The sequence below is a fragment of the Lontra canadensis genome, unplaced genomic scaffold (assembly GCF_010015895.1).
Source record: "Lontra canadensis isolate GAN:19392208 unplaced genomic scaffold, GSC_riverotter_1.0 scaffold218, whole genome shotgun sequence".
NCBI lineage: Eukaryota > Metazoa > Chordata > Mammalia > Carnivora > Mustelidae > Lontra > Lontra canadensis.
Genome location: NW_022631212.1, coordinates 266873 through 284926, shown reverse-complemented (window position 1 = coordinate 284926; position 18054 = coordinate 266873). Strand labels below are relative to the sequence as shown.

Sequence of the window (18054 nt, the reverse complement as noted above, 5' to 3'; positions counted from 1 at the left end):
TTGTCTGGAACAGAAAGTACTCAAGAAGTACTGGCTGCTATTATTATGAGTTAAATCAGAGTGCTTTTGTGGCCCCCCACCCCCATCATGGGGCACCTGGGTGGCTGAGTTGCATTAAGCGTCTGACTTTGGCTCAGGTCGTGATCTTGGGGTCCTGGGACTGAGGCCCGTGTTGGGCTCCCTGAGCCGTGTTGGGCTCCTCAGTGGGGAGTCTGCTTCTCCCTCTACCTCTGCCCCTCCCTCCCCCCTTGTGCATGCTCTCTCTCTGTCTCAAAAGAATAAAGAAAATCTTTTTTTAAAAAGGCCCCCTCACTACACTTATTCTCCTTTGTACCCCACTTCATAGCTGGGGATCTGGTGTCATCTAGTGTGGCCCTCCAGCCTGAGTCCTGACACCCATTTTGCCCTTTTCCAGAACCCACCCCTTCCTTTTTGGCTTGAGTTTCCATTATCCTCAAGCCTGGTTCTTGGAGTTTAACATTAACCTCTCTTCTAAGAAGAGGAAGGGGAGCCTGAGTGGTTCAGTTAGTTAAGTGTGGGCTCAGGTCATGATCAGGCTCAGGTCGTGTTCTCAGGGTCCTGGGATCAAAACCCTTGGTGGTCTCCCTGCTCATCAGGGAGTCTGCTTCTCCCTCTCCCTCTGCCCCTCCCCTCTGCTTGTGTGTGCTCTCTCTCTCTCTCTCTCTTTCTCTCTCTCTCTCCCAAATAAATGAATAAAATCTTAAAAAAAAAGAGGGGGGGAGGGAGAAGAGGACATAGGCACCATCACCATAGAGACCCAGTTCTTGCCTTGACCATAAGATGACAGCACTGGGGAGAAGACGTTTGATTTGGGGGAAAGGGGGCCCTTCAGCATGGGGGTCCTTCCCAGCTCTAAAATCACAGACCACCTCCTCACTGTGTCCGGCCAGCTCCTCTCTAAAATGTCTCAGGTCCACATTTTCCATTAGCTCTGACCACCTCCCCCACCCCCCATCCAAGCTCTAACAGGAGGTGGGGGCCTTAGATGTCAAATTCATTGAACTTAGAAAAGTGATGGAGGAGAAAACAGGATTTCCCATTAGAAGATCTGCCACTGAGGGACTGTGTGGCTCTGATGGGCTCTCTTACCTCCTGGGCCTCAGTTTCCTAATCTGTAAAATAATACCGGCCCCCCATTCTTCATGGGATCTTTGTGAAGACAAAATCAGCTAGTGGTTAAAATTGGAAACTACAAACTTCAGGGTGGGTAGGAGTTGCTCTTAGCCTTCTTGGTCTTTTGGGCTCTGTGGTCTCCCTTCAGCTGGAGCTGGCTGGAGACCCCAGTGGGTCTCCAGGACTATCCATAGCTGAGCAGAATGAGCTGCACTTAGGAAGAGGAGGTCTGTAAGTGGGAGACTTGGGATTTTGCACCCCAGCTCAGAAGAAGCACAGAGGCTGTGAGGGAATTTCTAACTTGGGTGAGAGTTAGCAGGGGTCCAGCTTCCATCTCCCATCACCATTCTGGCTTCCATTCTGATGTGGGACAGGTAAACTGGTCCCTAAGAAGCTATGATGCTTGCCCAGAGGAGAGGCCAGTCAAGGCCACCCTGGGGAAGATCCAAGGCTGGCTCAGATCAGATCATTAAGAACTTGAGTCAGTTACCTTCCTCCTGTCGTTTGAGTCCTTAAAACTATGCAGCCCTAGGCTTTCTCCAACTAGTCTTATAGTGACAAGCAAGAAGAAAAACAGAGGGAGGACTGAGGACTGGCTCATGAAAGCTAGCTTTGCCAGCTCACAGCATCCCTGCCCATCTCTCTGCACAACTAGCCTAGACTACCTTTTGACTTGTCTTCCTAAGTTGTGAACCTGAGGGCACAAGGAGTCTTAAGTTTCTCTATCCCCAGTGTTATGTACTATGCCAGATACACGGCAGTCATTGTAGAATTCCTCCAATAATTCTATTGAGACTTGTGCTAAGTGCTGGGGACACAAAGTTGAACAAGCCAGACAAAGTCCCTGCCTTCATGGAGCTCATTTTTGTTTGTTTGTTTGTTTGTTGTGCTGAACCCCAGGAGCTCATATTTTAGGGAGGAGGACATACAATAAAGATGTAAACCATGACAGTTATAAATTATGGAAAGCGCTGAGAAAGGAACAGAATGTTGGATGGGGGAGGGATGTTACTTGAGAGGTGACAGGGAAGATCTGAGATCTAAGTTGAAATATTAAGGGTTAAAAAGAACAAGACCAAGAACATCTTTGCTTAATATACGTGTTGCAAGTATGGATGGATAGATGAACAAACAGCCAGTGGGGCGGATTCTAATGTAAATGAGAGTTATGTTCCAGGACCCAGTCCCCAGTGTGCTTAACTCTGTAGAAGAGGATGGGCGGAACTGGACCCAAGATTCCCAACCTGTGGTCCCAGAACTCCTGTTGAACCAACCAACCTGGCCCGAGGGGCCGCTGGGGGGCGACCGAGAGCCCACTCATTTCCCTTTAAGGCCGAGGCGGAAGACAGAGGAAGAAGAGTCTTTGCGTCGGCGGGATAGAAATAGGCCCGCCCCTTTAAGAGGGCGGAGACGCCGGAGTGGCGGCCACTTCGAAAGCAGCCACAGGCTTCAGCCCCCGGCTTTCCGGCGACCCCCTCTCGGCCCCCGCCCAAGTCGCAGAGTTTTGACTTTCCGACCTCGCACCAGAGACCCCGCAAGTTCGGACTCCGACTGTCCCGCCCGGGACAAGTCCGAGGCCCCGGCGACCCCTCGAGTGGGGGGCCTGCCCGGCTGAACACCCTCCCTGCCCGGGGTCAGAGGCCGCCCGCCGTCGCCATGGTAATGCCGCGCCCCAGGCGGTGGAACTGCCGCACAACCGGGTTAGGGTTTGGGTCAGAGCTTGGTGGCCTCGGGACACCTGGGCTCTAGTCAGGGCTTGCCTGGAGACCCTGGGAAGGTTCTCTCCACGCACCTCCCTCTGGGCCTGCTTCCCTCCTGCTGTTCTTACCTCTCTTCTTGGAGAACTGCTCGTGGCTCTCGGTGTGCCGGAACGTCACGCCTCCAGAGCCGACCCCCTCCCCCCCCACCCGGTACCACCTGATCCTTGGGCACTGGGTTGCGGGGGTGTGTCTCACTATGGCTCTTGCTGCTCTGGCAACGGGAGGCGGGGGTAGGCACTGCCCGCCGCGCTGGGCTTGACACAGGTCTAAGAACTGCCCACAGCAGCCCTGCTGCCTAGAAAGAAGGAACTCTGGGCCGGGGCATCCAACCCTCCTGGGACGCTGGCTTTGGCGCATGGGATTAGGTAGAAGGAAACCACTTGCTTCAGAAACGAGGCCACTGTACTGGGCATGCTTGGATTTATGGTAGCCTCTCTGACGTTTCACATAGGTTCCCCAGGCCAACTTTTTGGGATGTTGCAAAATCCTTCAGCCCATGTGCCCAGTGCTCAGGCTAAAGAATGACCCATGCGCCCTTTTAAGCCTTCCCCTTGCCTCTTCCTCCCTCTTCCAAGGTGAATACAGATGGACCCGAGTGGATTATTTTCCAAGAAAGGATTCCGAATCCTCTAAATCTTTTTTTTTTTTTTAAGATTTTATTTATTTGACAGACAGAGGTCACAAGTGGGCAGAGAGGCAGGCAGAAGGGGAAGCAGGCTCCTTGTTGAGCAGAGAGCCCGATGTGGAGCTCTATCCCAGGACCCCGGGATCATGACCTGAGCCCAAAGGCAGAGGCTTAACCCACTGAGCCACCCAGGCGCCCCTGAATCCTCTAAATCTTTTTTTGTTTGTTTATTTTTGAATCCTCTAAATCTTTAAGTAAATCCCATCTCTTCCCTCCTGTCCCTTATTCCTCCCTCAACACTAGGGGGAAAAAAACAAAAACAAAAACAAAAAAACAGTACACCCGATGGTCTTGTTAGAATTGGAAAGAAGCGTAGTGAGGACAGAATGTACTTGTAAGCAGTATCTCTACTCCAACCTCAATTGCTTTGTTTTCCTTTCAGGCATGCAGTTTGCAGAAGCTGTTTACTGTGGAAGAGGAGTTTGAAGATGAGGTAAGGAAGTGTTGGTGATCAGAGATAGCAGAGGATGTCTTGAGTTGTCAACACCCAAACCCAGAACATTTCGAAGCAGTCTGCCCCAGCCTCCTTTTACTTGACATGTATAGCTTTTTTGTCTGTGAGAGGCTGAGAGAAGATGAGACGTGTAAACAACCCACTTAACTGTTTTAGAGACAGAAAAACAAGAGATGTGAGCTGCCTAATTGACATACCTTTAAATTACTAGGGCCCTTGCCTGGAAGCTGTGTCATGTGAATGATTCAGTTCACCTTTATGATGACATACTTGAGGTGGGAAGAAAGTTTATGGAGAGCCACAGACAACACAGTTAGTGGATGGCAGGAGGCTTGGGGTCACCAAGTCGCTACATGAGCCAGGGCAAATTACTTCATTCTCTGGCCTTCTGTTTTCTCTTCTATAATAGGAGGAATGTTCTTCTGCCTCAAATACTCTTCCCTCTTGCTCAGAAGATGAGGGATTAGACTATATTAGAAGCCGGCACGTCAGAATCACCCCTGCTGAGGCCTTTCCACACACCAATTAAATTGGAATTTCTGGGGATGGGCCCAGGCAGGGCTGTTTTTAATCTCGGGGTATATTCAGAGATCACTGAACTAGCTAGCACTCCCCACAGCTCTCTTCCCGCTCAGATCCAAAGGATATAGTTTGGTCTGGGAGGCCCAAAATCGCTACCTGAAACCCTTTTCAGAAAGAGGCAGGATTTAAGCAGGCAAAATGCAAAAGAGGTAAATTAATCTGTTTAAGAACACAACACCAACAACCAGGGTGAGGTCTTGGCCTCCTGATTCCAGGCAAACGTACATAGATACTAAACTATATTTATAGAGTAGAATTGCTTTCTTTTATCAATGACAAACCTTTCAAACTTACTTTTTGACTCCCAGAACTGTGCTTTAAAAATCGAATTTAGAATTTGTCAAGATGCCCCATTTGTACCTAGTCTGGTGATGAAAGCTGCACCGGGGACCCTTCTGGCAGCCCAAGGCCCGCACTCCCCTTCCTTTGAGGCTTTTGGAACCTAAGGTTTGAAAGCGAAGACAGACCTTCCTCAGACCTCTTAAAAACCGGTCTCTGGCTTGTCTCATTCATTGAGGCCCCAAGACATAGTGACAGGGACACATATGGGTTCTAGTCCTGGTTCTGTGAAGTTATTTAACTTCTGAGTCTCCATTTCTGCATCCATAAAACAGGAATAATAATAACACTTATTAGGACCATTGTGAAAATTCATTGAGAGAATTCCGGTAAAATGTGTATGTGGTCCCTGGCCCCCAGTGCCATTTCAAATAGTAAGATGTTTTTGTCATCGCTTGTGGACTTGAATTTTGCTTTTACAAAAAATTCAAAATTGCCAGCTTTGTTGAGGAGATGTGTCCCTGTCTTTGTCTTTCAGCTTTGGAGATGTGTAATTACAGGCTGAAAAAGTGACTGCTAAGTGTCCCTTTCGGGTCTCACCAGGTGATGAGAGGACTGCGGGGCTGGCAATGGGATTAAGAGTGAAGGTCTTTGGGGTACCTGGCTGGCTCGGTGGAGCATGTTGGCTCTTGATCCCGGGGTCTTGAGTTCGAGCCCCATGTTAGGCATAGAGATTACTTAAAAAAAAAAAAAAAAAAAAAAAAAGAGTGAAGACTCTGACAGTTCAAGTTTCTGTTCTAAGACCAGCCCCTTTCCTCCTTCCTCAGGCAGATGACATCATGTCTAAGAGTGAGCTCTTTAGGAGAAAAGGATTGTCAGGATTTCATTGCTGCTGTAATTCTAATATTGTTATTGCTAAACCCCATGGCAGTCCCGCTGGGGTATGCCATTCTCCTGACAATACACAAAGCAGGGAAAAACCCTTCTCTGGCCCAGACAATCCAATGCAGCACCAAAGGATGGGGGTGGAGGGGACCTTCCTGTCAGTTAAATCAGCAGTTCTGACTCAAAAACACCCTCAGAACAGGTCTGTTGCTCTCAAAGGTGTCAATCTCACCTTGCTTCCCAACTGGAATCCATACTTAATTTAACCTGCCTGAAAAGCTATATTTAACTTCTGCCTATTTTGCTGGATCCAAGGCCTCTCCGGCTTCTGAAGGTTGTGTGTGTGTGTCTTGGGGCAGGGGGAGAGGAGTGGGCTGAGGACAGGCAGCATGACCAGCTGGAGAGACCCCTGTTGCACAGGCTGGACACCAGAAAACTTATTTCCTTGAGATGGGTGTGTAATCTTGGGTGATTCGATTCCTTGGTGCCCTGGTATGTTTGCTTCTGCCAGCTCCCCTGACTACCACTGCTCCCCCACCCCCCCAGAGAAGCTACCTATAGACTGAGCCTTAGAATGTTTCTTTTTTTTTTTTTAAGACTTTTTTCTGCAAAATTTTAATTAATTAGTTTATTTATTTTTAGAGAGGGGAGGGGCAGAGGGAGAGAGAAGGAATCTCAAGCAGACTCCGTGCTGAGTTTGGAGCCCAATGCAGGGCTCGATCTCACAACCCCGAGATCATGACCTGAGCCGAAATCAAGTTAGTCGCTTAACTGACTGAGCCACCCAGGCGCCCCTCTTCATATTTTTATTTAAGTTCTAGTTAGTGGGGCGCCTGGGTGGCTCAGTTGGTTAGGCGTCTGCCCTCAGCTCGGGTTGTGATCCTGGAGTCCTGGGATCGAGCCTCACATTGGTCTCCTGGCTCAGCAGGGAGTCTGCATCTCTCTCTACCCACCCTCGCCCCAGCTCATGCTCTCTATCTCTCAAATAAATGAATGGAATCTTTAAAAAATAAATAAAATAAATTCCAGTTAGTTAACATACAGTGCTAAAGATTTTATTTTTAAGTAATCTCTACATGCAATGTGGGACTTGAACTCACGACCCCGAGATCAGGAGTCGCATGCTCCACCCACTGAACCAGCCAGGCGCCCCTGGATGGTTCTGGTAGAAGTCTGGGGATGGTGGGGTGCCTGGCTGGCTCATTCCATGGAGCATGCGACTCTCGATCTTGGGATCACAAGTTTGAGTCCCACAATGCATGTAGACATTACTTTAAAAAATAATAGTAAAATCTTTTTTAAAAGTCTGGAAGTGGGCTCATGGGCAAGGTCAAAGGTGGTAAAAGACCCCACCATGGCCTTTCATGCCTTGGTTTCCCGCTTCCATGTATCTGCTTCCATGTACCTACTGCATCCCTGCAAGAGTAGAAGCAGAGTGTTTCTTGATGTCTGGATGCCAAGACCCACCATCTTTGCTTCTTTGTAGGACTTCTTGTCTGCCGTGGAGGATGCAGAGAATCGGCTTGCTGGCTCCCGGCCTGTGAAGGCTGGGTGCCTGAGACCTTCCTCTTCCAGCCCACGGGACTCCGGGCAGGCACAGTCTCCTGGGCAGCTGCCATCCGGCCCCACTGCTCCTTCAGAGGCTTTGGGCCCATCAGCCCTGGGACTCCGCCTTTCTAACTCCAGCATGCCCGCAGCCATCAGGGGTCCACCTTCTGTAGGAACAGCCTCCCTAAGGCCTATCCCGACTTCTAGCAGCTGGACTGGCCATCAGAGACGAGTGGCACTGGCGGAAGTGCTCAAAGTGCCACCCAGACACCAGACCTCTGCCTCCCACCCCCTGCTCGGGTTTGAGAGCCAGCAGCCGGTAACTGGGGGCTTCGAGGGGCCTGAACAAGATGAATTTGATAAGATCCTCGCAAGCATGGACCTGGACCTTGGAGGCAGCAGTGAGGCCCCAGGAATCTTGGCCACCTGGCATCAGGAGGACTCAGCGGTGGCTAAAAAGGCACGGGTCACTGAGCTGAGTGGGTCTTGCCTGAAGGGGCCCGTGCCTGCCCCCAGCATGACTAGTGTCCTGTCAGCCCATGGTGAGCCTCCAGAGCCTGTTGTCCACTGCAGGACTCCAGAGCCCCATGCAAGATCGGCTGCCACCAGTGACCTTCCCATTCCTGTTCAGCAGCCTCGCTGGGAAGCCTGTCGGGGGGGCGCCCTTCTTCAGGCACCACAGCCTCCCCAAGCAGCTGGCAGGCCTATTCAGAGCTGCCCTCAAAACCGTTTCCCTGGTCACTCATTCCAGTGTCCAGACGCCTCCATACCTGGCAAATCTCATTTTCCCGGACCACGGACTTCCAACTCCATGTGCTCTACTCCCTCAAGGACTATCTCCGGATCGTTTCCTCAGAGCCCCTTACGACCCAGAGCACCAGTGTCTTCTGTCAGGTGTCCTCTCAGCACCCCAAAGAGCACCCATTCCTCCCCGGTTCCCCAGACAGCTCTGCAGACGCCCATCGTCACCAACCACTTGGTGCGGCTGGTCACTGCCGCCCACCGGACACCCCAGCAGCCTGCCAGCCCCAAAACACGGCGCTTCCCTGGCCCAGCCGGGGTCCTGCCTCACCAGGTGAGGGACAGTTGTCCCAGACATGGGGGGTGGGGGGTGGCGGAGGAGGGAATGAAGTGTGGAGAGAGGGTTTCCAGAGCTTCGGAAGAAGTTAAAAGAAGTGGGAAGGAAGAACTGAATACCGCAGGTGAGAGAGGCGCTCCGGGCTCTGAGAACCTCACACCTTTCCTTTGTTGAGCACCTACTGTTTGCTAGCACTGGGGCAGTAAGAGCCACTCACTTATATTTGCTAATTTGGAGCTGAGAACACGAAGGTTAAGATGGGCATGGCTCCCATCCCAAGTTGTCCACAGCACAGCAGAAGCAGCAGATGCAAACAAGCGGTGAAACGTAAAATGCAGAGTGTCCCTGGGTGCTGCGGAGACTCTGGGTTCCTTGGGGTGACTGAGTGGGCTTTGGAGGGTCAGGTAGGAGGTAGATGGACAGGTGCGTGTAGGAAAGCTGTGCTCTGGGAGACATCTCAGCAGTGGGAAGACAGGGAAGAGAAGATGCAAAGGCCCAGAGGCAGAAGGGCAGGATGCTGTCAGAGGTACACGGAACGGGCCACTGCGGCGGGTGTGTGGGGTCAGCAGGGGGAAGCTGTGCTGTGCCGACCGTTTGGAGTCAGTGGTGGTGGAGGGACAGTTTCTGTCAAACCATCTTGGATCAGATCCCAGATAATGGGACCCTGAGCGTCTGGTCTAGTGTGATTGGTGCACTCCTTTCCTCTCATTTTAAGGCTGGTTCAAATCATTTCTGCCTGTTCCTTGCCCTTCGCTGGCACTCTAAGGGAAATCCAAGGAGGCCATCCACATTCCTCCTGGGCTGGATCCCTGTGGGGAAGGGTTAGGTCCCTGAGAAGGGACTTGAGGAAAGCTGCCTCTGTGCCTATCCCAGGCCTCCCTATCCGGGTCATTGGCTCCTTCAGGAAGCCCTGGGTTTTGCTCCTGGGCCAGCTCCAGCTTCCTCACATTCCCCAAACAATCCCCAAAGCATCTTTTTTGAGCTGCCAGCAAGGCTCCTGAGACTTCGTTAGGAGAGCTGTGATATGTGTTAATTGTCCCCGATAGTTTCCTGAACTCATTATGTAACCCAGACAAGAAGCTGTACTTGTGAGTAACAGCTGCCGCGCGTGCTCTCGCCTTCCCGTTCTCTCTCCCCTTGTAGCTCAGCGGAAAGCATCTGGAGGAGATCATGGTTTCCACGCCCCAGACTCCGACTCATGGTGCTCTGGCTAAATTCCGGACAGAGGTAACTAGTTCCATGACTTTGCTGGCTTTCTGGGCATCGTTTAACGGTGAGGGACACCCCTGTGGGTTTCAGGAGTTGAGAAGCGGAGTCTGGGATACTAGGCCTTTTCCGGGGCTCCCGCACCAGAGGTACATGGGGAAGGCCATTTGGGGATGTGGTGGTTTTACTGGCCGAAGATGAAGCCTATCCTGATGTCGACCGATGTCACACGTCCAGTCTTTCTCACCTAAGAAAGAAGGTCCAGCTAACTCCCATCTTCCCTCAGGGGAGGGCAGTGTCACAAGTATTAGGAAATTGTGTCTCGGGAACCCCTCCTCAGCAGGTTTCTGGGAATTGAGCTGGGAAGGATCTGCCTTCGTCTGGCCTCCAGTGGGTTCCTTTTGGGTGGGTGAGACCCATCTTCCCTCCTCACCGGGGTTCTGGTTGACCTGATCTACCCTCAGACCCACTTTTGCTTTTAATTCTCTTTGCTGCCCATCCACAGGTCCATCCGGTTACAAAGCTTTTCTTTTTTAAAGATTTTTTATTTATTTATTTGGGGGAGGGTAGAGGGAGAGGGACTAGCAGACTCTTCACTGAGTGCAGAGCCCAGCGCTGGGCTTAGTCCCACAACCCGAGCAGAAATCAAGAGTCAGACGCTCAACCAACTGAGCCACCCAGGTGCCCCAAACATTTTTTAATGTAAGAAGGTTAGTAGTTAAGCCAGAGGCATCCCAAGTAAAATGTGACTGGTTTCAAAATGGCTAAGAAACTCTGGAAGCCTGTCAGTGTGAGGGCGGGGGCTCCACGGTCCCAATACTTCTCGAGTCTATTACACAAGTGACATAGCCTTTGGCTTCAGTGCAACCAAAGTTAGGACCTGATATAAAATAAAATAAAATAAAATAAACCTTTGGTATTGCTGCTTAGTGAAAGATATGCTATGCAGCAAAATCTCTCATATCATTTTGTGACGTGGGAGAGGAAGAGACTGGTTACCATGCTACAGGGAATTCGCCCTTCCCTCCCAGCCCCCCATCCTGTCTCAGTCAAGGTCAGAAGTGAGTGGATCCACTCACACAGGCCCCCTCTGCTCTGTGGTACCAGATTGTTACTAGTTCCCAGGCATCAGCAGAGGAGGACTTTGGGCGAGGGCCGTGGCTGGCCATGAAGTCTGCTCTGGGCCTAGACGAGAGAGACCCCACCTGCTTCCTCTGTGCCTATAGCATTGTCATGGTGCTGCGGAAGGTAAGGATACTGGGTGCTGAGCTGTGCAAGAAAGACCATTTCTTTTCCTTTCTTTTTTTAAAGATTTTATTTATTTATTTGACAACGAGAGAGACAGCAAGAGCAGGGGGAGCAGAAAGGGAAAAAACAGGCTTACCGCTGAGCAGGGAGCCCAGTGCGGTGCCTAATTCCAGGACCCTGGGATCATGACCTGAGCCCAAGGCAGACGCTTAACGAATGAGCCACCCAGGCACCCCAAGAAAAGACCATTTCTACCCTTTCTACCAACCTGCTGTCCTCCTCCACCTTAGGAAAGGGGGCTGTCGTTTTGCTCCCTCTTACCCTAGGCCTATCTCCAAGCAGCTACATGGAGTCCCTTTGGTTGTATCTTCTCCTCACCCAGCATTTCACTACTACTGGGCACAGGTGGAAGGTGAAAGTGGTGTATGGGTATGTCTCTGCGTGTCCAGGCCCTGGATGAGATGGGGTGAGCACACAGCTACCCTTCAAGCTCCCAAGAGGTACCCACCTCATCTGAGGACACATGCCCATGGCCCGTGGAGGTGGAGCTCTGTGTAAATACACATATGCTGGAGAAAGGAAGCAGGGGGTAGTGATAAATGAAGGCCCTGCCAGCCTCAGGTCTGCTAGAGAGACAGGATGAGGCCTTCAGACCGCCCTTCTGCCCTCCACAAAAGGAAGATCATCACCATGTCTGTCCTCGGCCCCCCTCCCCGCCCCCTCCCCACTCCAGTTGCCCTGGCCCACTTGGGAACCTCACTGGTGGGATGCCCCTTGCTCAGCAAATGCCTCTCCTCGTAACCAGGCAGCCCTAAAGCAGCTTCCTAGGAACAAGGTCCCCCACATGGCCGTGATGATCAAGTCCCTGAGGCGGAGCGTGATGGACGCCAGTGTGGTTTTCAAGGATCCCACAGGTGAGCAGTCAGGCCCTGAGCAGGTCTGATGAGTGGCCTTCGCTGAGTTCAGGGGATGAGGAAGAGTCGTCCTTTCCATCCGCAGACGGGAAAATTGAGGCAGTGAGCGGCCCACTTCCCAGCCAGGGCCCAAAGCAGTCCCTGTGCTGCCCTTGACCCAGCCTGATGGGCCACGTGGTATTTGCAGGAGAGATGCGGGGCACAGTGCACAGGCTGCTGCTCGAGACCCGCCAGAGTGAGCTGAAACCTGGCTCGGTGCTGCTGCTAAAGCAGGTGAGGGGTGCCCCAAACAGGGACCTGCTTTCCGACCCTCCCGCTCTGAAGAAGGTCCCTGAGGGGTTGGCCTGTCTCCCATCCTTCGGAGGTGGGTGGGGATGAGGGGTGCTGCTGTGAGGGACAGAGGGTGTGGTACACAGTTCTGCTCTGGTCCCAGGGCTGGGGCGAAACCATCCGTGTGACCCCGGTGCCGAGGCCAGCAAGAGAGACGCAGGCAGGGACCGGGTGGCATCTGACAGTGTCTAGGGCTCCACGAGGACACTGACCTTCCCCCGTCCCCGGCTCCAGGTTGGAGTGTTCTCTCCTTCGCTCCGGAATCACTACCTCAATGTGACACCCAACAACCTGGTCCGTGTTTACAGCCCAGATTCCGGGGATGGGAGCTTCCTCAAGCCATCTCAGCCCTTCCCCAAGGTAAGAGGAGCAGGATGGAATGGGGACTGACAGGGCCTCTGGAGATGCCTCTGGAGACGGTGCCGCATCCTTCTGTTCCCAGGGCCCCCGCCTGCCAGACGGCACAGTAACAGGACCTAGAGCAGCTGGCTACTTGGTGATCTGATGGCGGGCTTGAGCACCGGGGAGGATGGAGTCACCTGAGAACTAAGGAGACTGTGGGTTTCCCAGGTGGGGGGTGGTGAGCCCTCAGTAAGTGACTCAGGGTCAGATCTGCTACAGGCGGCAGGGTGCAGAGCAGGGAGCTGCGCACGGCCTGTCATGTGAGCCAGCCCTTGCTCTGCATCTGCCCTCCTGGTCTCCACCTCCACTGGTTGGCGGGGGGGGCACCCACACAGAACTCAGGAGGAGACACCCCCCCTTTGGGAACTAAGGGAGACTGGGGTTCCAGGCAGCTCCACTCCAGGTTAAGAGTGCAGAGCTGGCCCTTAACTCGGAGCATGGTGTCCCCTCTGTGTCCACCTCCTGCCTTCCTGGGGTCCTGGGTTGTTGGGCCTGGCCTGGGGGTGGGGAGACCTCCTGTCTCCACTCTGCTGGTAATTTGTAACTTGACCTTGCACGGGTCCCATCCCCACCCCTGCTGTTGCTTCATCTAAAAAGCGAATGCTTTAGACTTGATGACTTCTACTCAAGTTACACCTTTCCCTCGGTGAGGCTACTTCCCATTTCCCTCATCTTTCCCCTTAACCTTCCACATTTTCTCAAAATCAACCCACTCCCAAAACCTCATCCTTCTTTTTCTTTTAAATGTCAAGTTACCCATTAACATTGACAAAAATTGAAATGGTACAGAATAAAGCAAAACATAAAATTTACTCTTCTCCTTTCCCATTCCCTACGGCAAATGATGGTCAATAGCTTAATTACTGGGGTGCCTAAGTGGCTCAGTGGGTTAAGCCTCTGCCTTCAGCTCAGGTCATGATCTCAGGGTCCTGGGATCGAGCCCCGCAACCCTGCATCAGGCTCTCTGCTCAGCGCGGAGCCTGCTTCCCCCTCTCTCTCTGCCTGCTTCTCTGCCTACTTGTGATCTCTTTCTCTCTGTCAATAATTAATTAATTAATTAATTAAATTAAAAAAGAATAAAAAGCTTATATTCTTTTAAAAAAATAGCTTAATTACTAATTTCCGTTACCTACCTGTATATTAGCTAGTGTGCAGATTCTTAAAAGGTTTTTTTGGTGTTTGTTGTTGTTGCTCCGTTTAGTGAGGGAAAGAGAGAAAGAGAGAATCTTAAGCAGGTTCCACACCCAGTGCATGAGCGTGACATGGGGCTCAATCTCCCAACCCCTAAAAGCTCATCTTTTTTTTTTTTTTTTAAGATTTTATTTATTTATTTGACAGAGAGACAGTGAGGGCAGGAACACAAGCAGGGCAAGTGGGAAAGGGAAAGCAGGCTTCCTGCTGAGCAAGAAGCCCGATGTGGGGTTCGATCCCAGAACCCTGGGATCATGACCCACGCCAAAGGCAGAAGCTTAATGACTGAGCCACCCAGGCACCCCCTAAAAGCTCGTTTTTAACCCCAGGCCAAATCTTTAACATATTTCTGAATGGCCTCTTCACTCTGTTCCCGGTATATACAGATTTCCTAAAACACCAGATACCAACAGAATTAGGAAAGAAAATGGCCCAAAAAAGTTTTTTGTGTTTTTAATTACTTGCTTTTTGGGGTGTTTGGTATTTCAGCTCCCTCCCCTGGATGACTGGCCCCTTCCACACTCCTCTGTCGTGTCTTTCCTGAGCCCCTACCTATTCTTTTGAGGTTGTCTGGGTGGCATGGAACTATCCAGAGGGATGTCGGGGGCACAGACATTAGTAACCAGGCCTTCTGTCCCCAGAACCCGGGAATCTTCCCTGGCAGCCCCCATCATGAGACTGCAAAGTCTGGAAAAGGCTTCAGAACAGCACTGAACGCAGAGTCAGGGGCATCCCCTGAGGAAGAGCTCCCAGAAGCAGGTAAGGCAGTCAGCCTACCCAGAAGCAAAAGCGGTTCTCCTTCTATTTCCTCTTGGATAGCACAGCCAGGAGAATCTGGCTACATCTTTTCCCTCCTTCTGTGAATCTTTGGGTCTTACAGAATCTTCCAGAAATCAGATGTGGTATCTTTTTTGGCAAGGCTGTAGGCCACAAACTAACTATAGCAGTGTGATTGGGGCTACATAAACAAATACAGTGGGATCCACGGGTCTCCCCTTTTCCAGGCCATGTGGTTACCCACAAGGAGGGGATGGACGGGCACCACCCCTGTGCCACACCTTGAGTCTTCTGGGGGCTGATTTCCCCATTCTGACTAAGCTCAGAGATCCTGCAGGCAGGGCTGAGGAGTCAGACATCCATGGGGTTAGGGTGGCACCAAGAAACAGACCTGAGAAGCCCAAACACAGACCTGTCAGGGTATGACTAGCTTGTTCCTCGGGAGGGAGCATCACCCACGTGGAGCGTACACGGTTCAAGTGTGAGCCTTAGCTTTTGGATTCCATAAATTCAACCCTGTCCAGCCCCAAAATTCATGGGATTATGGGTAAGCGTCTCACATTAATCAAATTCACATTGGACTAATGGATAAACCACATAAGCCGATTTACTTATAGCCTACGAAAAGGTATCTACCCCTTATGCTAGAATCTTCCCTGAGATGTTGCACTCGTTCCTTATAAGTAAGCTGGTTGACAAGCCAAACCATCATCAGGAGGTTACTAGAGCTCATGAAATAAGTGAGGAGAGTCATCTGTAGAATATTGTGGCTGGTGTCACATCTCCATTGTAGGGACAGACTTGCCAAGCAGGCAGCTACTAGCCGTGGCTGAACAGAGCTGGGAGACAACCAACACTAGTTCTTTTTTTTTTTTTAAGATTTTATTTATTTATTTGACAGAGCTCACAAGTAAGTAGAGAGGCAGGCAGAGAGAGAGGAGGAAGCAGGCTCTCCGCGGAACAGAGAGCCTGATGTGGGACTCGATCCCAGGTCTCTGGGATCATGACCCGAGCCGAAGGCAGAGGCTTAACCCACTGAGCCACCCAGGCACCCCCACCAACACTAGTTTTTACTCTGGTTCCCAGTTTCCTAGGCCCACACAGTCTGCTCATTGCCCTTCATTTAACATCAAGTTTCCCCGAACAGTCATAGTGTAACGAGTGAGGGACACCTTTTTTTATTCTTATTTTTTAAGATGTATTTATTCATTTGAGGTGGGGGAGGAGCAAAGGGAATGGAAGAGAGAGAATCGCAAGCAGAGTCCTGGCTGAGCGCAGGGCCAGATGTGTGGCTCCACCCCAGGACCCCAAGATCATGACCGGAGCGAGAATCAAGAATCGGCCGCCCAACCGACCGACCCCCACCCAGACGCCCCATCACCTTTTGTTGTTACAATCAAATTCCAGTCTCACTTCCCTAAGTACAGTGCCAGGAACCTTAATTAAATTTTGAATGCTAGGGGCACCTGGGTGGCTCAGTGGGTTAAAGCCTCTGCCCCCCCCACCTGCCTCGCTGCCTACATGTGATCTCTGTCTGTCAAATAAATAAATAAAATCTTAAAAAAAAAAAAAAAAGTCCTACCAAAAAAAAATTTTTTTGAATGCCAGCAAGCGGACTTCTTTGAGCAGTGTGGTTGTCAGGAGCTCTGTGCCAGGCCGGAAGCTAGCCTCTGCAGGTGTGGTGTCCAGTTCTGACCCCGTGGGCTGCCTGAGCCCATCCATCACACCTTAGCTTCCTGGTTGGGAGCTGTGTGCTTCTGGCCTCAGATGGAGCTTGAGGACGCTCACCACCAGTTGCCTGACCGCTTTAAACTCCATTCTCTCAAAGCGGGGATGGTAAAGAGGAACCACACCCTCCAAAGGGCTTTGTGAGTTCGGAAAGGGATGAGTATAGCAGGTATGGCCAGGAGCACTGGCTCAGCGAGCGGTAGCTGCTGTTGTTAACTGGGATAATCCCGGCAGGGATGACTGAGATAGGTGGCTTCCAAGTTCTCAGACACAAGCTTGCAGCTGCAAACTGCAGTCAGGGAGAGTTGCTTTCATTCCACACGCCCAGGAAGGCCCACAGGGGAAGGGGCCCATGTCTCACGCTCTTCAGGTGAGAAATGGGATTCCCGAATGCCGTGATTCTGAATGCGTTTGATGGCTTTTTCTGGCCTTTTGCCTTCCTCCATCCAATGAGCGGGTTGCGCTGGCGGACCTCTGCAGCCTCTCTGGTCAAGCACTGTGCCTCTGGATGGAAAGAGGGCCATCCTCAAGGCCAAGGGGAGCGTCTTTCTTGACAGAAAGGCCCAGGCATTTTGTCCTTGTCTCTTGTGATGTGTGCATGTGTGGGAAGCAGAGGGAAGCCGGGAGTCCGACCAGCCTCAGGCCCAGTCACCACTGCCCAGGGGGAGGGAACTCCCCAACTGTGCAGCCAGGTCCAGAACCCCCTGAGAGGTAGGAGCTTGGGACCCGAGTCCCATGGAACCCTAACGTCGTCACTAAGTCCGTCTACCCTCTCCATGTCCCCCTGCAGATGACCTGGATGGACTCCTCAGTGAGCTCCCTGAGGACTTCTTCTGTGGGACCAGCAGTTGGGACTGCCCCAAGGCAGCGCCCCCGCCATGAGCAGGCAGCCTCTCAGCACCCAGGCGAGCCTCTGCTTGTGTCTGATTGGGTCCCAGGGAGAGAGCAAGCCCAGCATGATGGGACAGCCAACAAAGCTCAGGACTGTGGTTGCCCCCATCCTGGACGCCTTCCCAGGAACACCCTCATCCCTCAGATTCTGCACTGCTGTCACTTTGGGTCTTCCTTTGGCATTCTAGAACCCAGCCCCAAGGATGGCCCTTCTGCTCTACTGTCCTCCAAGCTCTTGGATGCCACCATCCCTTCTCCTCCTGCCAACAGGGAAGGTGTGTCCCCCTCCTGCTTCACCTTGACTTTCGAGGACCCTGATCCCTTTACTCCCTATTCCCTGGACAGCTGAAGAGTCACACCACAGTTGTGGTGACCCATCCCTCTGGTTAGAGGAGGAACACACTCAGACCTTCCTCTGCTTTGTCTCTCCAGGCCTGCAGCTGCCCAGCTCACCTGTGCTCAGGGTTCCCAGGTGCGGGGGTGGGACAAGGCTTTGGCGTCTTGTTCGGAAATAAAGCAGCAGTCTGCTTCACTCACCTCCCCCTCTCCTTTCCACCCCCACTGCTCCTTGTCCCGCCTGGCCTACGGCGGTGCCTGGCCGGGACAGAGCCAAGCTGCTCGTTTTCCTTACCTCTCTCACTCTCTTTTCATAAACTTTCCTTTGAGACAGTTTTAGATTGACAGAATTATTGCAAAGATAATCCAGGGAGTTCCTATATACCCCACACACAATGTCCTCTGTCATTAGCCTCTTACACTAGGATGTACATGGCTTACAACCGACCAGCCGCTGTTGGGACACTACTATGAACCGACCTTCATGCCTTATTCAGATGTACGTGGCTCCCCTGTCGTCCTTTTTCTGCTCCAGGATCCCACATTCCCTTTAGTCTCTGGGCCTCTTTAGGCTCCTCCTGGCTCTGACAGCTGCGGAGAGTACGGAGATGATGGTCAGGCATAGT

General features: G+C 51.8%; 1 protein-coding gene across 1 annotated transcript; it reads left to right on the top strand.

Moving 5' to 3' along the window:
• Nucleotides 1–2754: 2754 nt before the first annotated feature.
• On the top strand, nucleotides 2755–17615 carry HROB (homologous recombination factor with OB-fold). Its single transcript, XM_032849049.1, has 10 exons — nucleotides 2755–2793; nucleotides 3962–4012; nucleotides 7266–8402; nucleotides 9549–9632; nucleotides 10719–10859; nucleotides 11665–11773; nucleotides 11961–12046; nucleotides 12338–12463; nucleotides 14338–14455; nucleotides 16992–17615. The coding sequence occupies exons 1-10, from the start codon at nucleotides 2791–2793 to the stop codon at nucleotides 17081–17083; spliced, it is 1947 nt and encodes a 648-aa protein (XP_032704940.1). The 5' UTR covers nucleotides 2755–2790; the 3' UTR covers nucleotides 17084–17615.
• The last annotated feature ends 439 nt before the right edge of the window (nucleotides 17616–18054 follow it).